Source organism: Crotalus tigris, unplaced genomic scaffold (assembly GCF_016545835.1).
Source record: "Crotalus tigris isolate CLP2741 ecotype Arizona unplaced genomic scaffold, ASM1654583v1 scf7180000017997.644853, whole genome shotgun sequence".
NCBI lineage: Eukaryota > Metazoa > Chordata > Lepidosauria > Squamata > Viperidae > Crotalus > Crotalus tigris.
In genome coordinates this window covers 409,926-424,844 of record NW_024096763.1, presented here as the reverse complement: position 1 = coordinate 424,844, position 14,919 = coordinate 409,926, and the positions used below count along the sequence as shown (strand labels likewise).

Below are 14,919 nucleotides of genomic sequence, written 5' to 3'. Positions count from 1 at the left end.
TTAAGTCTCATATTATAAGAAACTCTTTGCTAAGAGTGTGGAGAAAGTATTATAAAAGTGACTTCAAAATACCATTATGGGCTATACCTCGGCATGCCATAGAAGGTATAAGGAAAGGGGTAAATATGGACAAGGTCTCTTACGTACAGTTATTAAGATGGGATGGCCAAGACTGGCAGTTAAAATCTTTGGAAGAATTAACACATGAAAACTTAACTTATTCATGGTTCCAATATAGACAAATAGTGGATAGATGGAAGATGGATTGTAAAATGGGCTGGCTTAGAGAAGATGAAATTTTTTTAAAACAAGTAAGAGATCAAAGGCCAACCCATATTAAGAGAGTTTATGGGGTTTTAGTGGAATTAGATTCAGAACTTGAACTAGTTAAAGATTGTATGATTAAATGGGCACAGAATATTGGTGAAACGATTTCAATGGATACTTGGGAACTTATTTGGATAAGAAATGTTAAATTCACACAAGCGCAAAATTTAAGAGAGAATTTTTATAAGATGTTTTATAGATGGCACCTTGACCCAAAGAAAATGTCCATTATGTACCCTAATCTACAGCCGAAATGCTGGAGATGTGGATATTTGGATGCTACCTATTACCATATTTGGTGGACGTGTAAGCATATAAAAGCTTTTTGGATTAAGATATGGTGGAATATTCAAAGAATTTTTAAAAGGAGGGTAAAATTTACTCCGCAATTATTTTTACTAGGTATTGTTATTGACTGTGATGCTAAGGAGGTTATATTGATGTTAAATTTGATTACAGCCGCTAGGTTGTTAATAGGACAATATTGGAAGAAGGAATCTTTGCCTACTTTACAAGAATGGTTTCATAAAGTTTCGTATTTGGCAGAAATGGCAAAGATTTCGGCTTTCTTAAAGGAGCAATCTCAAGAAAAATTTTTTGCGGTATGGGAAAAATGGATAAATTTTATACAACATAATTTGGATATGGAAAAATATTATTAGCCTTTTTATAATTTGTAATGATTGTTTTTTCTTTCTTTCTTTCTTCTTTTTCTTTTTTATATATATACATTTTTTATGTATTATTATTCATATATTTTTTTTTTATATATATATATATGCTTTATTCTTCGTCTACTTTCTTCTTTCTTCTTTCTCTCTCTCTTTTCTCTTTTTATTTTTTTTTTTTCTTTTTTAGTATATATTATTCATTTTAAAGTTTATGTTATCTATATTATTATTATATATATTATTATTGTGATTTTTATTATTATTATTAATTATTTTATAAATTGCAAATGTTATTTTTAAAATATTTGTTAAATAATCCTATATTCAGTTCTGGGAAGTCGGGGGGGGGGGTGGGGTGGTTGGGGAGGGGGGGGTGGATTTTTATTTGTAAAACTTTTGAAAAATTTCAATAAAAAAAAAAAAAAAAAAAAAAAAAAAAAGAAAGGGGGACCAGCATGAAGGATTCAGCATTCGTGCAATTGCCAGGGATACCGGGCTGGCTTACGAATAGAAGAGAGCCGGAAGGGACCTTGGAGGTCTTCTAGTCCAGCCCCCTGCTCAAGCAGGAGACCCTAGACCAGTGATGGCGAACCTTTTAGAGCAGTGGTTCTCAACCTTTTTAATGCCGCGACCCCCAACCGGTTGAGGACTACTCAATCCCCAAGTTGAGGACTACTCAACCAGTCGTAAGTTGAGGACTACTCAACTGGTGCAGCACCGTTTGCAGAGTGGGACTTTTGGCGGGCTCAGCAGGGCAGAGACAGCCTGGACAATTCCTATTGGCTTTTGAAAGCCAATAGAATTAGACTCTATTCAAGAGAGTCTCTTCTATTGGCTTTCAAAAGCCAATAGAACAGGGGTTCTCAACCTGTGGGTCGGGACCCCATTTGGAGTCGAACGACCATTTCACAGGGGTCGCCAAACAACGCAGTCCGCCATTTTTTCCCCCCTTTTCCTTAGCTGTGCTACTCCCTTTTCTTCTATTGGCTTTTGAAAGCCAATAGAATAGGCTCTCTTGAATAGAGTCTAATTCTATTGGCTTTCAAAAGCCAATAGGAATTGTCCAGGCTGTCTCTGCCCTGCTGAGCCCGCCCAAAGTCCCATTCTGCAAACGGTGCTGCACCAGTTGAGTAGTCCTCGACTTACGACCGGTTGAGTAGTCCTCGACTTATGACTGGTTGGGGGTCGCGGCATTAAAAAGGTTGAGAACCACTGCAATAGAATAAAAGGGAGTAGCACAGCTAAGAAAAAGGGGGGAAAAATGGCAGACTGCGTTGTTTGGCGACCCCCGTGAAATGGTCGTTCGACCCCAAATGGGGTCCTGACCGACAGGTTGAGAACCACTGGTTTAGAGACCGAGTGCCCAAACTGCAACCCAAAACTCACTTATGTATTGCTGGGTGCCGGGTGGGCGCGGCCCACTGGGTGGGCGTGGCTGTGGTGCTCGTGGCAGATTGGGTGGGTGTGGCCAATGGGGGCGTGGCCAGCTCGATGTTGCTCGTGTGGAGGGACGCCTGTGGGGGCCGGGCAGGGTTGGGGGAGATCCAGGGGGTCTCGGCCAGGTGGGGCGGTGGACAGGAGGCTCGTCCTGCAGGGTGAGGCAAGGCGAGGCGAGGCAGGGTGTAAGTGCCATTGTCACAGGGCAAGGTGAAGCAGGGGCCGGGGTGGCTACTGATTGACACCATCGGCCCCCCGCACACAGAGGCCAGCGAGCGCATGGGTGCTGGGATGCATCCGGCCACGTGGGACCTCGGCGAGTTAGCGGGCGGCTCGTTGAAGAGGGACAGTTGCCATCTCCGGGGCACGGCGCGCGTGCCCACAGAGAGGCCTCTGAGTGCCGCCTCTGGCACGCGTGCCATAGGTTCGCCACCACTGATCTATCCCATTCCACACAAGTGCAACATTAAACTTACAAAGAATGAGTACAAAATGAATACAGGCCGTCCTCAATTTACTCATTTAGTGATCATCCGAAGTTATAACGGCACTGGAAAAAATAGTGGCTGATGATCGTGTTTCACGCTTATGACCGCTATAGCATCTCCATGACCACATAATCAATTGGCTTGTATCACATGATCAAGTGAAGGGTTAATACCACTTTACGAGGCCTTGGTAAGGCCACACTTGGAATCCTGCATCCAGTTTTGGTCCCCATGATGTAAAAAAGATGTTGAGACTCTAGAAAGAGTGCAGAGAAGAACAACAAAGATGATCAGGGGATTGGAGGCCAAAGCATACAAGGAACAGTTGCTGGAATTGGATCTGTCTAGTTTAATGACGAGAAGGACGAGGGGGGACAGGATAGCAGTCTTCCAGTATCTCAGGGGCTGCCCCAAAGAAGAGGGAGTCAAGCTATTCTCCAAAGCGCCTGAAGGCAGGACAAGAAGCAACGGGTGGAAACCAATCAAGGAGAGAAGCAACCTGGAACTAAGGAGAAACTTCCTGACAGTGAGAACAATTAAACTGGACATACCCAATTTCTGCAATTGTTCTTCATATGTTTTAGCCTCCAGCCCCCTAGTCATCTTTGTTGTTCTTCTCTGCCCTCTTTCTAGAGTCTCAACATCTTTTTTACATCGTGGTGACCAAAACTGGACTCCGTATTCCAAGTGTGGCCTTACCAAGGCCTTGTAAAGTGGTATTAACCCTTCACGTGATCTTGATTCTATCCTTCTGTAAAGGACCTCATGTATTAAAAACAATTTATTCCACTCTTTTTTGACAGCTAATGGGACATTTCTTCCTGAATTAAAATGTTGATGGTTGGTTTTTTCCGGACTTTGAAAGTGTAAAAAATTCTGTCTTAGCAGGCCAGTTCATGTTTCTTTGAGCTGTGACTCTAAATTAAAAAGAGAAAACTCCAGAATCTGAAGTCAGACAGAAATACAACACGGAGGGTCCTTTGCTGCATAATTATACCAGGAATATTTAAAATGTCCTGACGCACTTAGAACCCCTCAAACTGCTGATTTGAAGGATGCAAAACAAGAAATGCAGACTCACACCGATATGCCAAGACAGCCTTTTCTATGCGCAAATACTATTTAATTTCCAAGCACACATTATCATTTATGTTGCAGGAAAAGAACCAGGCCAGACTTGTGTTTTAACACGTTTGCAAAACAGCCCAAATAATCTTAAATTCTGCTTTTGCCAAGTTTTGGGCTGAGGCAGAAGCCCATCCCGGTCCCTGTCACAGACCGAAGCGATATCCAAGAAACCAACATACTTCCATTTCGGCCTTGCCAAGTCACAGCTACTGTATATATGCCTTTCACAAAGGGCGCAATTTATTAGGAAATGCTTCTGATTTGGGAAATGACTTACGACCGTTTGTCACAGTTAACGGCCGTCGCAGCATCCCTGGGGTCAGGGGATCAAAATTCAGAGGTTTGGCAACTGGCGTGGATCTGTGACGGTTGCACTGACCCAGAGTCATGTGATCGACTTGCAACATTAGTTTGGCGACTGTTCAAAGTGACAGCAGCGCTGGAAAAAGTGGCTTGTGACCATTTCCCACCCTTAAGGACCGTTGTGGCCTCCACGCGGTCACGCGATCGATATTTTGCAATCGTTATCACTTGTTGCTTGTGTGCACACCGAGAGCTTCTGTGCCGGAGACAAACTGCTTGCGTGTGTCCAATAAAGAATTCTAGTCTACTCTATTTTGAGTTTGATGGTGGCTGTAAGTCAGGGTTCTTCCAACTTGGCCCTTTGATGACTTGTGGACTTCAGCTCCCAGAATTCCTCAGCCAGGCACGCGTGCCTGGCTGAGGAATTCTGGGAGTTGAAGTCCACAAGTCATCAAAGGGCCAAGTTAGAAGACCCCTGTTGTAAGTGAAGGATTATTTTATGCCCACTGCCAAAGGCAACTGTGAGCATAAAATTGGATTGTATTATATTAGTCATTGCGGTCTTCTCCAGAGCCACCTCCACCACGTCGGTTGGTGGACAACTTACCGACATTCTGGCTGCTAACTTGAGAAACCAGATGAGTGGGCTTCTTCTGCAGATGGTCTCCTTCTGGATCTAGTTCCTTGGAGAAAGCTCTCGGGATGTCAAGACCATCCATGGTGCTACCAGGAGCATTTAAGTCTGTGAAAGGTCTGGTGAGTTTCTCACTGAAGTACCTCTGGATTTCGTCCAGCTCGTTCAGGTTTTTTCTGGAAGACAGATCAGGTGCAAGGTAAACCTCTAGCACACTAGGTCCTCGACTTACAACCATTCGTTTAGTGACCGTCTGAAGTTTACTTGGACTTCAGTAAGGCATTTGATAAAGTAGACCACAACCTACTACTTGACAAGATAGAACAGTGGTTCTTAAACTGTGGGTCGGGACCCCATTTGGGGTCGAACGACCATTTCACGGGGGTCGCCAAACAACACAGTCCACCATTTTTTTCCCCTTTTCCTTAGCTGTGCTACTCCCTTTTATTCTATTGGCTTTTGAAAGCCAATAGAATAGACTCTCTTGAATAGAGTCTAATTCTATTGGCTTTCCAAAGCCAATAAGAATTGTCCAGGCTGTCTCTGCCCTGCTGAGCCCACCAAAAGTCCCATTCTGCAAACGGTGCTGCGCCAGTTGAGGAGTCCTTGACTTATGACCGGTTGAGTAGTCCTCGACTTACAACCGGTTGGGGGTCGCGGCATTAAAAAGGTTGAGAACCACTGAGATAGAACAATGCGGGTTAGACAGCATCGCCCCCAGATGGATCCGTAGCTGGCTGACCGGACGTACTCAGTGTGTGGTCCTCAATGGAACCGCATCTACATGGAGGGAAGTGTGTAGTGGGGTGCCCCAGGGCTCTGTTCTGGGCCCAGTACTCTTCAACATCTTCATCAACAATCTGGACGAGGGGATAGATGGGGAACTCATCAAATTTGCAGATGACACCAAGCTGGCAGGAATAGCCAGCACTCCAGAAGACAGGCTTAGGATACAGGAGGATCTGGACAGACTTGAACAGTGGGCGCTATCTAACAGAATGAAATTCAAGGGTGAAAAAAGCAAGGTTCTACATTTAGGCAAGAAAACCTCAAATGCACAGGTATAGTATAGGGGGTACCTTGCTCAATAGTAGCATTAGATAGAATGCATTCAATGGAATGCTCCAACACTGGACGTTTTGAAGAAGAGACTGGACAGCCATTTGTCTGAAATGGTGTAAGGTTTCCTGCCGGAGCAGGGGGTTGGACTAGATGACCTCCAAAGTCCCTTCCAACTCTATTCTATTCTAAGAGACTGGACAGCCATTTGTCTGAAATGGTGTAAGGTTTCCTGCCGGAGCAGGGGGTTGGACTAGATGACCTCCAAAGTCCCTTCCAACTCTATTCTATTCTAAGAGACTGGACAGCCATTTGTCTGAAATGGTGTAAGGTTTCCTGCCGGAGCAGGGGTATGGACTAGATGACCTCCAAAGTCCCTTCCAACTCTATTCTTTCTAAGAGACTGGACAGCCGTTTGTCTGAAATTGTGTATAGGTTTCCTGCCGGAGCAGGGGTTGACTAGTGACCTCCAAAGTCCCTTCCCTCTATTCTATTCTAATAGACTGGACAGCCATTTGTCTGAAATGGTGTAAGGTTTCCTGCCGGAGCGGGGTTGGACTAGATGACCTCCAAAGTCCCTTTCCAACTCTATTCTATTCTAAGAGGGACTGGACAGCCATTTGTCTGAAATGGTGTAAGATTTCCTGCCGGAGCAGGGGGTTGACTAGATGACCTCCAAAGTCCCTTCCAACTCTATTCTATTCTAAGAGACTGGACAGCCATTTGTCTGAAATGGTGTAAGGTTTCCTGCCGGAGCAGGGGGTTGGACTAGATGACCTCCAAAGTCCCTTCCAACTCTATTCTATTCTAAGAGACTGGACAGCCATTTGTCTGAAATGGTGTAAGGTTTCCTGCCGGAGCAGGGGGTTGGACTAGATGACCTCCAAAGTCCCTTCCAACTCTATTCTAAGAGACTGGACATGTCTGAAATGGTGTAAGGTTTCCTGCCGGAGCAGGGGGTTGGACTAGATGACCCAGTCCCTTTTGTCTGGACAGCCATTTGTCTGAAATGTAAGGTTTCCTGCCGGAGCAGGGGGTTGGACTAGATGACCTCCAAAGTCCCTTCCAACTCTATTCTATTCTAAGAGACTGGACAGCCATTTGTCTGAAATGGTGTAGGGTTTCCTGCCTGAGCAGGGGGTTGGACCAGAGTCCAGGGGTCTTCAAACTTGGCCCTTTTAAGACTGGTGGACTTCAACTCCCAGAATTCCTCAGTCGGCCATTTTGATGAAACTGCGGGCTTAGGTCTAGACCAGGGGTCTTCAAACGTGGCCCTTTGATGACTTGTGGACTTCAACTCCCAGCATTCCTCAGCCAGGCGCGGTCCACAAGTCATCAAAGGGCCAAGTTGGAAGACCCCTGCTTTCTGGTGACTTCCGTGCCGAGTTCCTGCTCGGGCTACTGTGACGTTCGTGCCTAGCCTTGCTTAATCTTTTCACCTGAGAGCTCTGAAGAGAGACGTCTGCGAGGGACCCGAGAGTGAATCGAGCCTTCCAAAGTGGTCCGTGTTTTCTTCCGCTTGCTGTAACGACGTGTGGAACCGTCGGACATTCTGCACGTGCTCTTTGTAACGGGATCCAGTCCTGCTAAGGAAGAGACAACATCAGCTAGGCCTGGAGCAGCACTAATGTTTTCTATTTGCCCCCAAGGAAAGTTCATACACATCATCTATCTATCTATCTATCTATCTATCTATCTATCTATCTATCTATCTATCTATCTATCTATCTATCTATCCATCCATCCATCCATCCATTAAGTATTTATCTATCCATCTATTATCTATCCACCTATCAATACATCAATCCATCTATCTTCTATTCATGCCTGCCTGCCTGCCTGCCTGCCTGCCTGCCTATCTATCTATCTATCTATCTATCTATCTATCTATCTATCTATCTATCTATCTATCTATCTATCATTTATCTATCCAACTATTATCTATCCATCTATCCATCCATCATCTTCTATTCCTACATGCCTGCCTGCCTACCTCTCTCTATCCACCTACTATCTCTATTTACTGTCTATCCCTCTATTAACTACTTATCTATCCATCTATTATCTATCCATAAATCCATCTATCATCTTCTATTCCTGCCTGCCTGCCTGCCTCTCTCTCTCTATTAACTATCTATCCATCTATTATCTATCCATCGATCTATCCATCCATTCATCTATCATCTTCTGTTCCTGCATGCCTGCCTGCCTATCTCTCTCTATCCACCTATCTACTATCTATCTATCTGTCTGTCTGTCTGTCTGTCTGTCTGCCTGCCTGCCTATCTATCTATCTATCTATCTATCTATCTATCTATCTATCTATCTATCTATCTATCTATCTATCTATCTATCTACCTACTATTATCTCTATCCATCTATTAACTATTTATCTATCCATCTATTATCTATCCATCTATCCATCAATCCACCTATCATCTTTTATTCCTACCTGCCTGCCTGCCTGCCCCCATCCATCCATCCATCCATCCATCCATCCATCCATCCATCCATCCAACCATCCGTATATGCAACTCGTCTTGCTGTCACATGATACAACAGAGGAAGTAAAATTTGAAATTTTAGCCTGCCAGAATTTTGGGGAAGGCCTCAGATCCACAATGAGAGGTACCCCGGCCGACGCGTGCCTGCAACGGAATAAGCCCAACACTATGCCACATTTTTGCAGCCCTGCAACCATTTTATTTACTTGGAAAAACCATCTACCTCTTGTTTTGTCTCACCTCGCAGGACCGGGAGCTTCTGGGCTCTTCTTCCATGGAGATCCTGGAAATCTGGCCGTGCCTCTTGTGGAGAAGGAGGAGGAGAACGGAGGATATGGGTCCTTTACCTGCGAAGCAAAAGGCCTTAAGGTGGGCATCTCCAGCACATTCCTGTTCCATGACCTGTTAGGAACCGGGTCATCCAGCTGGAGGTGAGCGGCAGATGAGTGAGTAAAACCTACCATAAACCATGATTAGGGGACTGGAGGCTAAAACATTTAAGGAACAGTTGCTGGAATTGGGTATGTCTAGTCCAGTGTTTCCCAAACTTGACCATTTTAAGGCATGTGGACTTCAACTCCCAGAATTCCACAGCCAGCGTTGCTGGCTGTGGAATTCTGGGAGTTGAAGTCCACATGCCTTAAAATGGTCAAGTTTGGGAAACACTGGTCTAGTCTAATGAAGAGAAGGACGAGGGGGGACAGGATAGCAGCCTTCCAGTATCTCAGGGGCTGCCCCAAAGAAGAGGGAGTCAAGCTATTTTCCAAAGCACCTGAAGGCAGGACAAGAAGCAACGAATGGAAACTCATCAAGGAGAGAAGCAACCTGGAATTAAGGAGAAACTTAAACAAGAAAACAAGAAAAACATGAATAAATAAAATAAATTAATAAAACAATAGATAGATAAAACAATAAACTGGGGAAACAGTAAATCGGTAAAAGAGTAAATAAAAAAAACAATAAAATAAAACAAACAATAAAACAAGAAACAAAAACGAATAAATAAAACAATAAATAAATAAAACAAATTAATAAAACCATAGATAGGTAAACAATAAATTGGTAAAATAAATGGTTAAAACAGTAAATAAATAAAACAATAAAACAAAACAAAAACCAAACACGAATAAATAAAACAACAAATTAATAAAACAATAAATAAATATATATAAAGCAGTGAACTGATGAAACAATAAATTAATACAAACAATAAAACGTGCAGGCCCTTTGGTCCCACGAAAGAGGAAAGGTGTGGGGGGGACGGTGCTTTTACCTGGCAGCTTTTGGCCTGCCTCTCTCCTTTCAGGTGAGCGATATTTTCGAGTGGGCAGACGGCGACTTTCACCTGCCCCCGGCACTGCCCGCTGAGGTCGGTGACGTTGTACCAGCCGCAGATGTGCTGGAAGCCGCAGAGCAGGGGCGAGAGGTCCACGGAGGCAAAGCCCATCACTCGCTCCACGTCTGCAGGGAAAACGGCCATGTCAAAGCAGGCTGGTCGTCTCAGCGGTGCCAGCCAAAATTTGCACCTTATGACGAGAAACTTTGGTTTCTCCAAGACCTCCAAGGTCCCTTCCAGCTGTGTTATTCTATTCTATTCTATTCTATTCTATTCTATTCTATTCTACTCTATACTCATTCCATATTCTATTCTATTCTATTCTATTCTATTCTATTCTATTCTATTCTATTCTATTCTATTCTATTCTATTCTATTCTATTCTATTCTATTCCTTGTTCTGTTCTGTTCTGTTCTATTCTATTCTACTCTACTTCTATTCTATTCTATATTTCTATTCTATTCCATATTTCTATTCTATTCTATTCTATTCTATTCTATTTCTATTCTATGTTCTATGTTCTATATTCTATTCCATTCCATATTCTATTCTATTCCATTCCATATTCCATTCCATTCCATATTCCATTCCATATTCTATTCTATTCTATTCTATTCTATTCTATTCTATTCCATTCCATATATTTCCATTCTGTAATTCTATTCTATTCTATTCCATTCCATATTCTATTCTATTCTATTCCATTCCATATATTTCCATTCTGTAATTCTATTCTATTCTATTCTATTCTATTCTACTCTACTCTATTCTATTTTCTATATTCTATTCTATTCCATTTCATATTCTATTCTATTCCATTCCATATTCCATTCCATATTCTATTCTATTCTATTCCATTCCATATATTTCCATTCTGTAATTCTATTCTATTCTATTCTATTCTATTCTATTCTATTCTATTCTATTCTATTCTATTCTATTCTATTTATTCTATTCCATGTTCTATTCCATTCCATGTTCTATTCTATTCTATTCTATTCCATTCCATATTCTATTCTATTCTATTCCATTCCATATATTTCCATTCTATTCTATTCTATTCTATTCTATTCTATTCTATTCTATTCTATTCTATTCCATTCCATTCCATTCCATTCCATTCCATATTCTATTCCATTCCATTCCATTCTTAGCTTCTGACTGATCATTAGTACCAGCAGTAGTACATTTCTTTCGGTATCCATTTACTGAAATACACTGTAAGATGTGCAAACCACAAATGAATACCTGAACAATACGCAAGCAACAATGAATATCACAGCACAGGGTGGATGGGCAGATAGCTCGCAATCCATCAATTTCTTTTAAATAAGATGGCTACGCTACCGTCAGAGCTTGCTTGCCGGGAAGGAGTTGTGACTGCAGAAAGGGGTACCTGCTTTATGCCAGACTTTAAAGACCAGAGTTTTCTGGGAATCCAACAGCAGCTCCTTGGAGAGTCTGCAAAAGAATCAGAGTCAAATCGGAAACACGTTTACACCACCGCTGGAGGAAATGTCACTTTCCAGCAGCTTGTTGGGAAAGCTTTTGGTGTACGGGCAGTCCTCGGCACATGACCCACCATTGAGCCCAACATTTCCATTGCTAAGCGAGACGGTTCTTAAGTGAGTCCTGCCCCCTTTTACGACTTTCCTGGCCACAGCTGTTCAGGACATCACTGCTGTGGTTAAGAGAGTCTGGCTTACTCTTTGGGGGGATCGCGTGACCCCGGGGGGACACCGCGACCGTCATAAACGTGAGTCAGTTGCCAAGCGTACAAATTTTGATCACCTGGCCGTGGGGCTGCTACAATGGTCGTAAGTGTGAAAAACGGTCCTAAGTTTACTTTTTTCAGTGCCTGAAGGCAGGACAAGAAGCAACGGATGGAAACTCATCAAGGAGAGAAGCAACCTGGAACTAAGGAGAAAATTCCTGACAGTCAGAACAATTAACCAGTGGAACTACCTGCTTCCAGAAGTTGTCAATGCTCTAACAGTGGATGTTTTTAAAAAGAGACCGGACAGCCCTTTGTCTGAAATGGTATGGGGGGGTCTCCTGCTTAAGCAAGGGGATGGACTAGAACAGGGCTTTTCAACCTTTTCACCCATTGTACCACTTTTAGGATATGGCAACATCCGAGGACCACCAGTCGCCTAGCAAGGGGTCAAAAATGTGATAACCTCCCCCCAAAAAGGAAAAAAGTGATAAAGTACAGGTAGTCCTCGACTTACAACAGTTCGCTTAGTGACTCTTTGAAGTTACAATGGCACTGAAAAAAGTGCCCCCCCAGCCACAGCCGAGCAAGACACCTGCCTCCCCACCCGGCCGCGCTCTTCCTCCTGTCCGAAGTTTTCATTGTTGTGAGCATTTCTGTTAAGGATTGGCAGCAGGGGTGGGGTGGGGGGTGTTTGGTTTTTATCCCCCCCCCATCTGCTGGGTGGTTGCAGCCGGTTTTGGTCACTTCACACGACCCTGGGACACTGTGACCATCATAAATATGAATCAGTGGCCAAGCATCTGAATGTAAATCACAAGACCCTGGAGAGGCTGCAACATTCCAGCTGATCGGCGCTTCTTCCGGGCTCAGCAGAAGCGCCAGGATCAGTGCTGAGCTCCAGCTGGAGCCTGGCGCTCATCCTGGTGCTTCTGCTGAGCCCTGACAGCCCCGAAGAAGCGCCAATCAGCTGGAAAGCGGGACTGATCCTGGCGCTTCCGCTGAGCCCTGACAGCCCTGCAGCTCCAGCCGTCTCTCGCTCAGGCTTGTGCGGTGCTGCCCCCGGTTCAGCTCATTCCCCTCCCCCATGACCCCTTTTCTAGGATGGTCGCGTACCCCCTGCCAGGTGCCAATGGACCACAGGTGGTACCTGTACCACTGGTTGAAAAGCCCTGGTCTAGATGACCTCCAAGGTCCCTTCCAACTCTATTTTTCTATTCTAATTGTGGTCATAAGCCGAGGAGCGTTCCCAGCCCTCTATAGATGAAGGTGGGAATGTTTAGAAAATCATAAAGGATAAACTTGGCTGGTCTAGAATCCTGGTTTCTATGGGCACAAAATAGTAACCATGATTGTATTTCCAGAACAACCTATAGGTCAGGTTTTTTTGCTGCTTTTCGGCCCTGTCTCAAAACACAGCAAAACATAATCTTGCTGTTATCAGCATTTTAAATATGCTGGCAGCTCACATTTCAATGATCTCGGTGTTTAATACTATGCCTCTCTACATATTATAAGGAAGGCAAAAACACAGACCCACATGCAACTCAGATGAGGGCCTGGAGACTAAAACATACAGAGAACGGCTGCGGGATTTGGGTTTGGCTAGTCTAGAAAAAAGAAGAAATAGGGGAGACATGATAGCAGTCTTCCAGTATCTCAGGGGCTGCCCCAAAAAAGAGGAGGGGGTCACATTATTCTCCAAAGCACCAGAGGGAAAGACAAGAAACAACGGATGGAAAGACATCAAGGAGAGAAGCAGCCTGGAATTAAGGAGAAACTTCCTAACAGTGAGGACAATTAACCGGTGGAACAGCTTGCCACCAGAAATCGTGAGCGTTCCATCACTGGAGGTTTTTAAGAAGAGACTGGACATTCACCTATCTGAGATGGTGTAGGTTCTCCTGTTTGAGCAGGGGGTTGGACTAGAAGACCTCCAAGGTCCCTTCTATTCTATTCTATTCTATTCTATTCTATTCTATTCTATTCTATTCTATTCTATTTTGTATTTCTCTCTTCTCTTCTCTTCTCCTCTCCTCTTCTCTTCTGTATTTCTTTTCTATTCTATTCTATTCTATTCTATTCTATATTTCTATTCTATTCTATTCTATATTTCTATTCTATTCTATATTTCTATTCTATTCTATTTTATTTTGTATTTCTCTTCTCTTCTATATTTGTATTCTATATTTCTATTCTATTCTATTCTATATTTCTATTCTATTCTATTTTGTATTTCTCTTCTCTTCTGTATTTCTATTCTATTCTATTCTATATTTCTATTCTATTCTATTCTATATTTCTATTCTATTCTATTTTATTTTGTATTTCTCTTCTCTTCTATGTATTCTATATTTCTATTCTATTCTATTCTATTCTATTCTATTCTATTCTATTCTATTCTATATTTCTATTCTATTCTATTTTGTATTTCTCTTCTCTTCTGTATTTCTATTCTATTCTATTCTATTCTATTCTATTCTATTCTATTCTATTCTATTCTATTCTATTCTATTCTATTCTATTCTATTCTATTTCCACACAAACACCATTTTTACATTTCACCGATATGAAAGGACACAAAAAGGAACGCAAAAACCTCATGAAGAGCTGCTACAGGCAGCCCTCCGTGTACAACAATCCGTTTAGTAACCTTTCAAAGTTACCACAGCACTGGAAAAAAGAAGAGTGACCAATTTTCAGACTGACGGCCGTTGCGGCAATCCCAGGGCCACGTGATCAAAATTCAAGACCTTTGGCAACCGGCTCGTATTTATGATGGACAATTCTGACGTCTTGCGTTATTTCCGACCGGATTATTTCGGGATGTCTTAACCTACCTTGTCTGCTGCTGAAAATCCCACACGGGGGAGTCCGTGTTTTCCACCGTGGCAGTGGTAAAAGGGTTATCGGCATCTGTGGCCACGAAGGACACGTAGCTACTGGGAGACGTCACACCCCGCTCTGCCAGAGGGCTCCCTGAAAACCGAGCAATTTAGATTATCAGTTTGCGTTCTGTGATAACTTCAACGACAAAGAAACAAAAAGTCTTTTAACCTGGGTGGTTTCTCAACGGCAGGAAAGCTGAAAAACTGCATTAATAGAAGGTAGAATCCTAGAGCTGGTAGGGACCTCAGAGGTCTTCTAGTCCAACCCTCCGCTCAAGGCAGGATACCGAAGGTGAAAGAGGTCTGGGTTGGGAACAATGTTATGATTCTGGCTTCATGCAAGGGGCTGACAGTGAAAAATCTGGACTTAACTAGCCACGTTTGGCGTTTACGTTTCTTGGGAAAAACAAAAGTTGACATTCTTCTGCC

At 43.2% G+C, this 14,919-nt stretch overlaps 1 protein-coding gene across 5 annotated transcripts in view; it reads right to left on the bottom strand.

Annotated features, from left to right (window-relative positions):
• The window catches only part of C2CD3 (C2 domain containing 3 centriole elongation regulator), a 96,241-nt gene that overhangs the window by 23,247 nt on the left and 58,075 nt on the right, over positions 1–14,919 (bottom strand). For 4 of the 5 annotated variants that reach the window (XR_005557062.1, XM_039346458.1, XM_039346456.1 and 1 more), the window contains exons 25-30: positions 14,443–14,581; positions 11,285–11,349; positions 9,825–10,012; positions 8,792–8,898; positions 7,487–7,633; positions 4,962–5,164 (exon numbers count right to left, since the gene is read on the bottom strand). Coding sequence is in view for 4 of the 5 variants with exons in the window: in XM_039346458.1 (XP_039202392.1) it covers positions 4,962–5,164; positions 7,487–7,633; positions 8,792–8,898; positions 9,825–10,012; positions 11,285–11,349; positions 14,443–14,581 (849 nt within the window). In the remaining variant the exon portion in view is untranslated. The remainder of the gene's footprint in view (positions 1–4,961; positions 5,165–7,486; positions 7,634–8,791; positions 8,899–9,824; positions 10,013–11,284; positions 11,350–14,442; positions 14,582–14,919) is intronic. The other variant, XM_039346457.1, reaches the window with a different exon arrangement.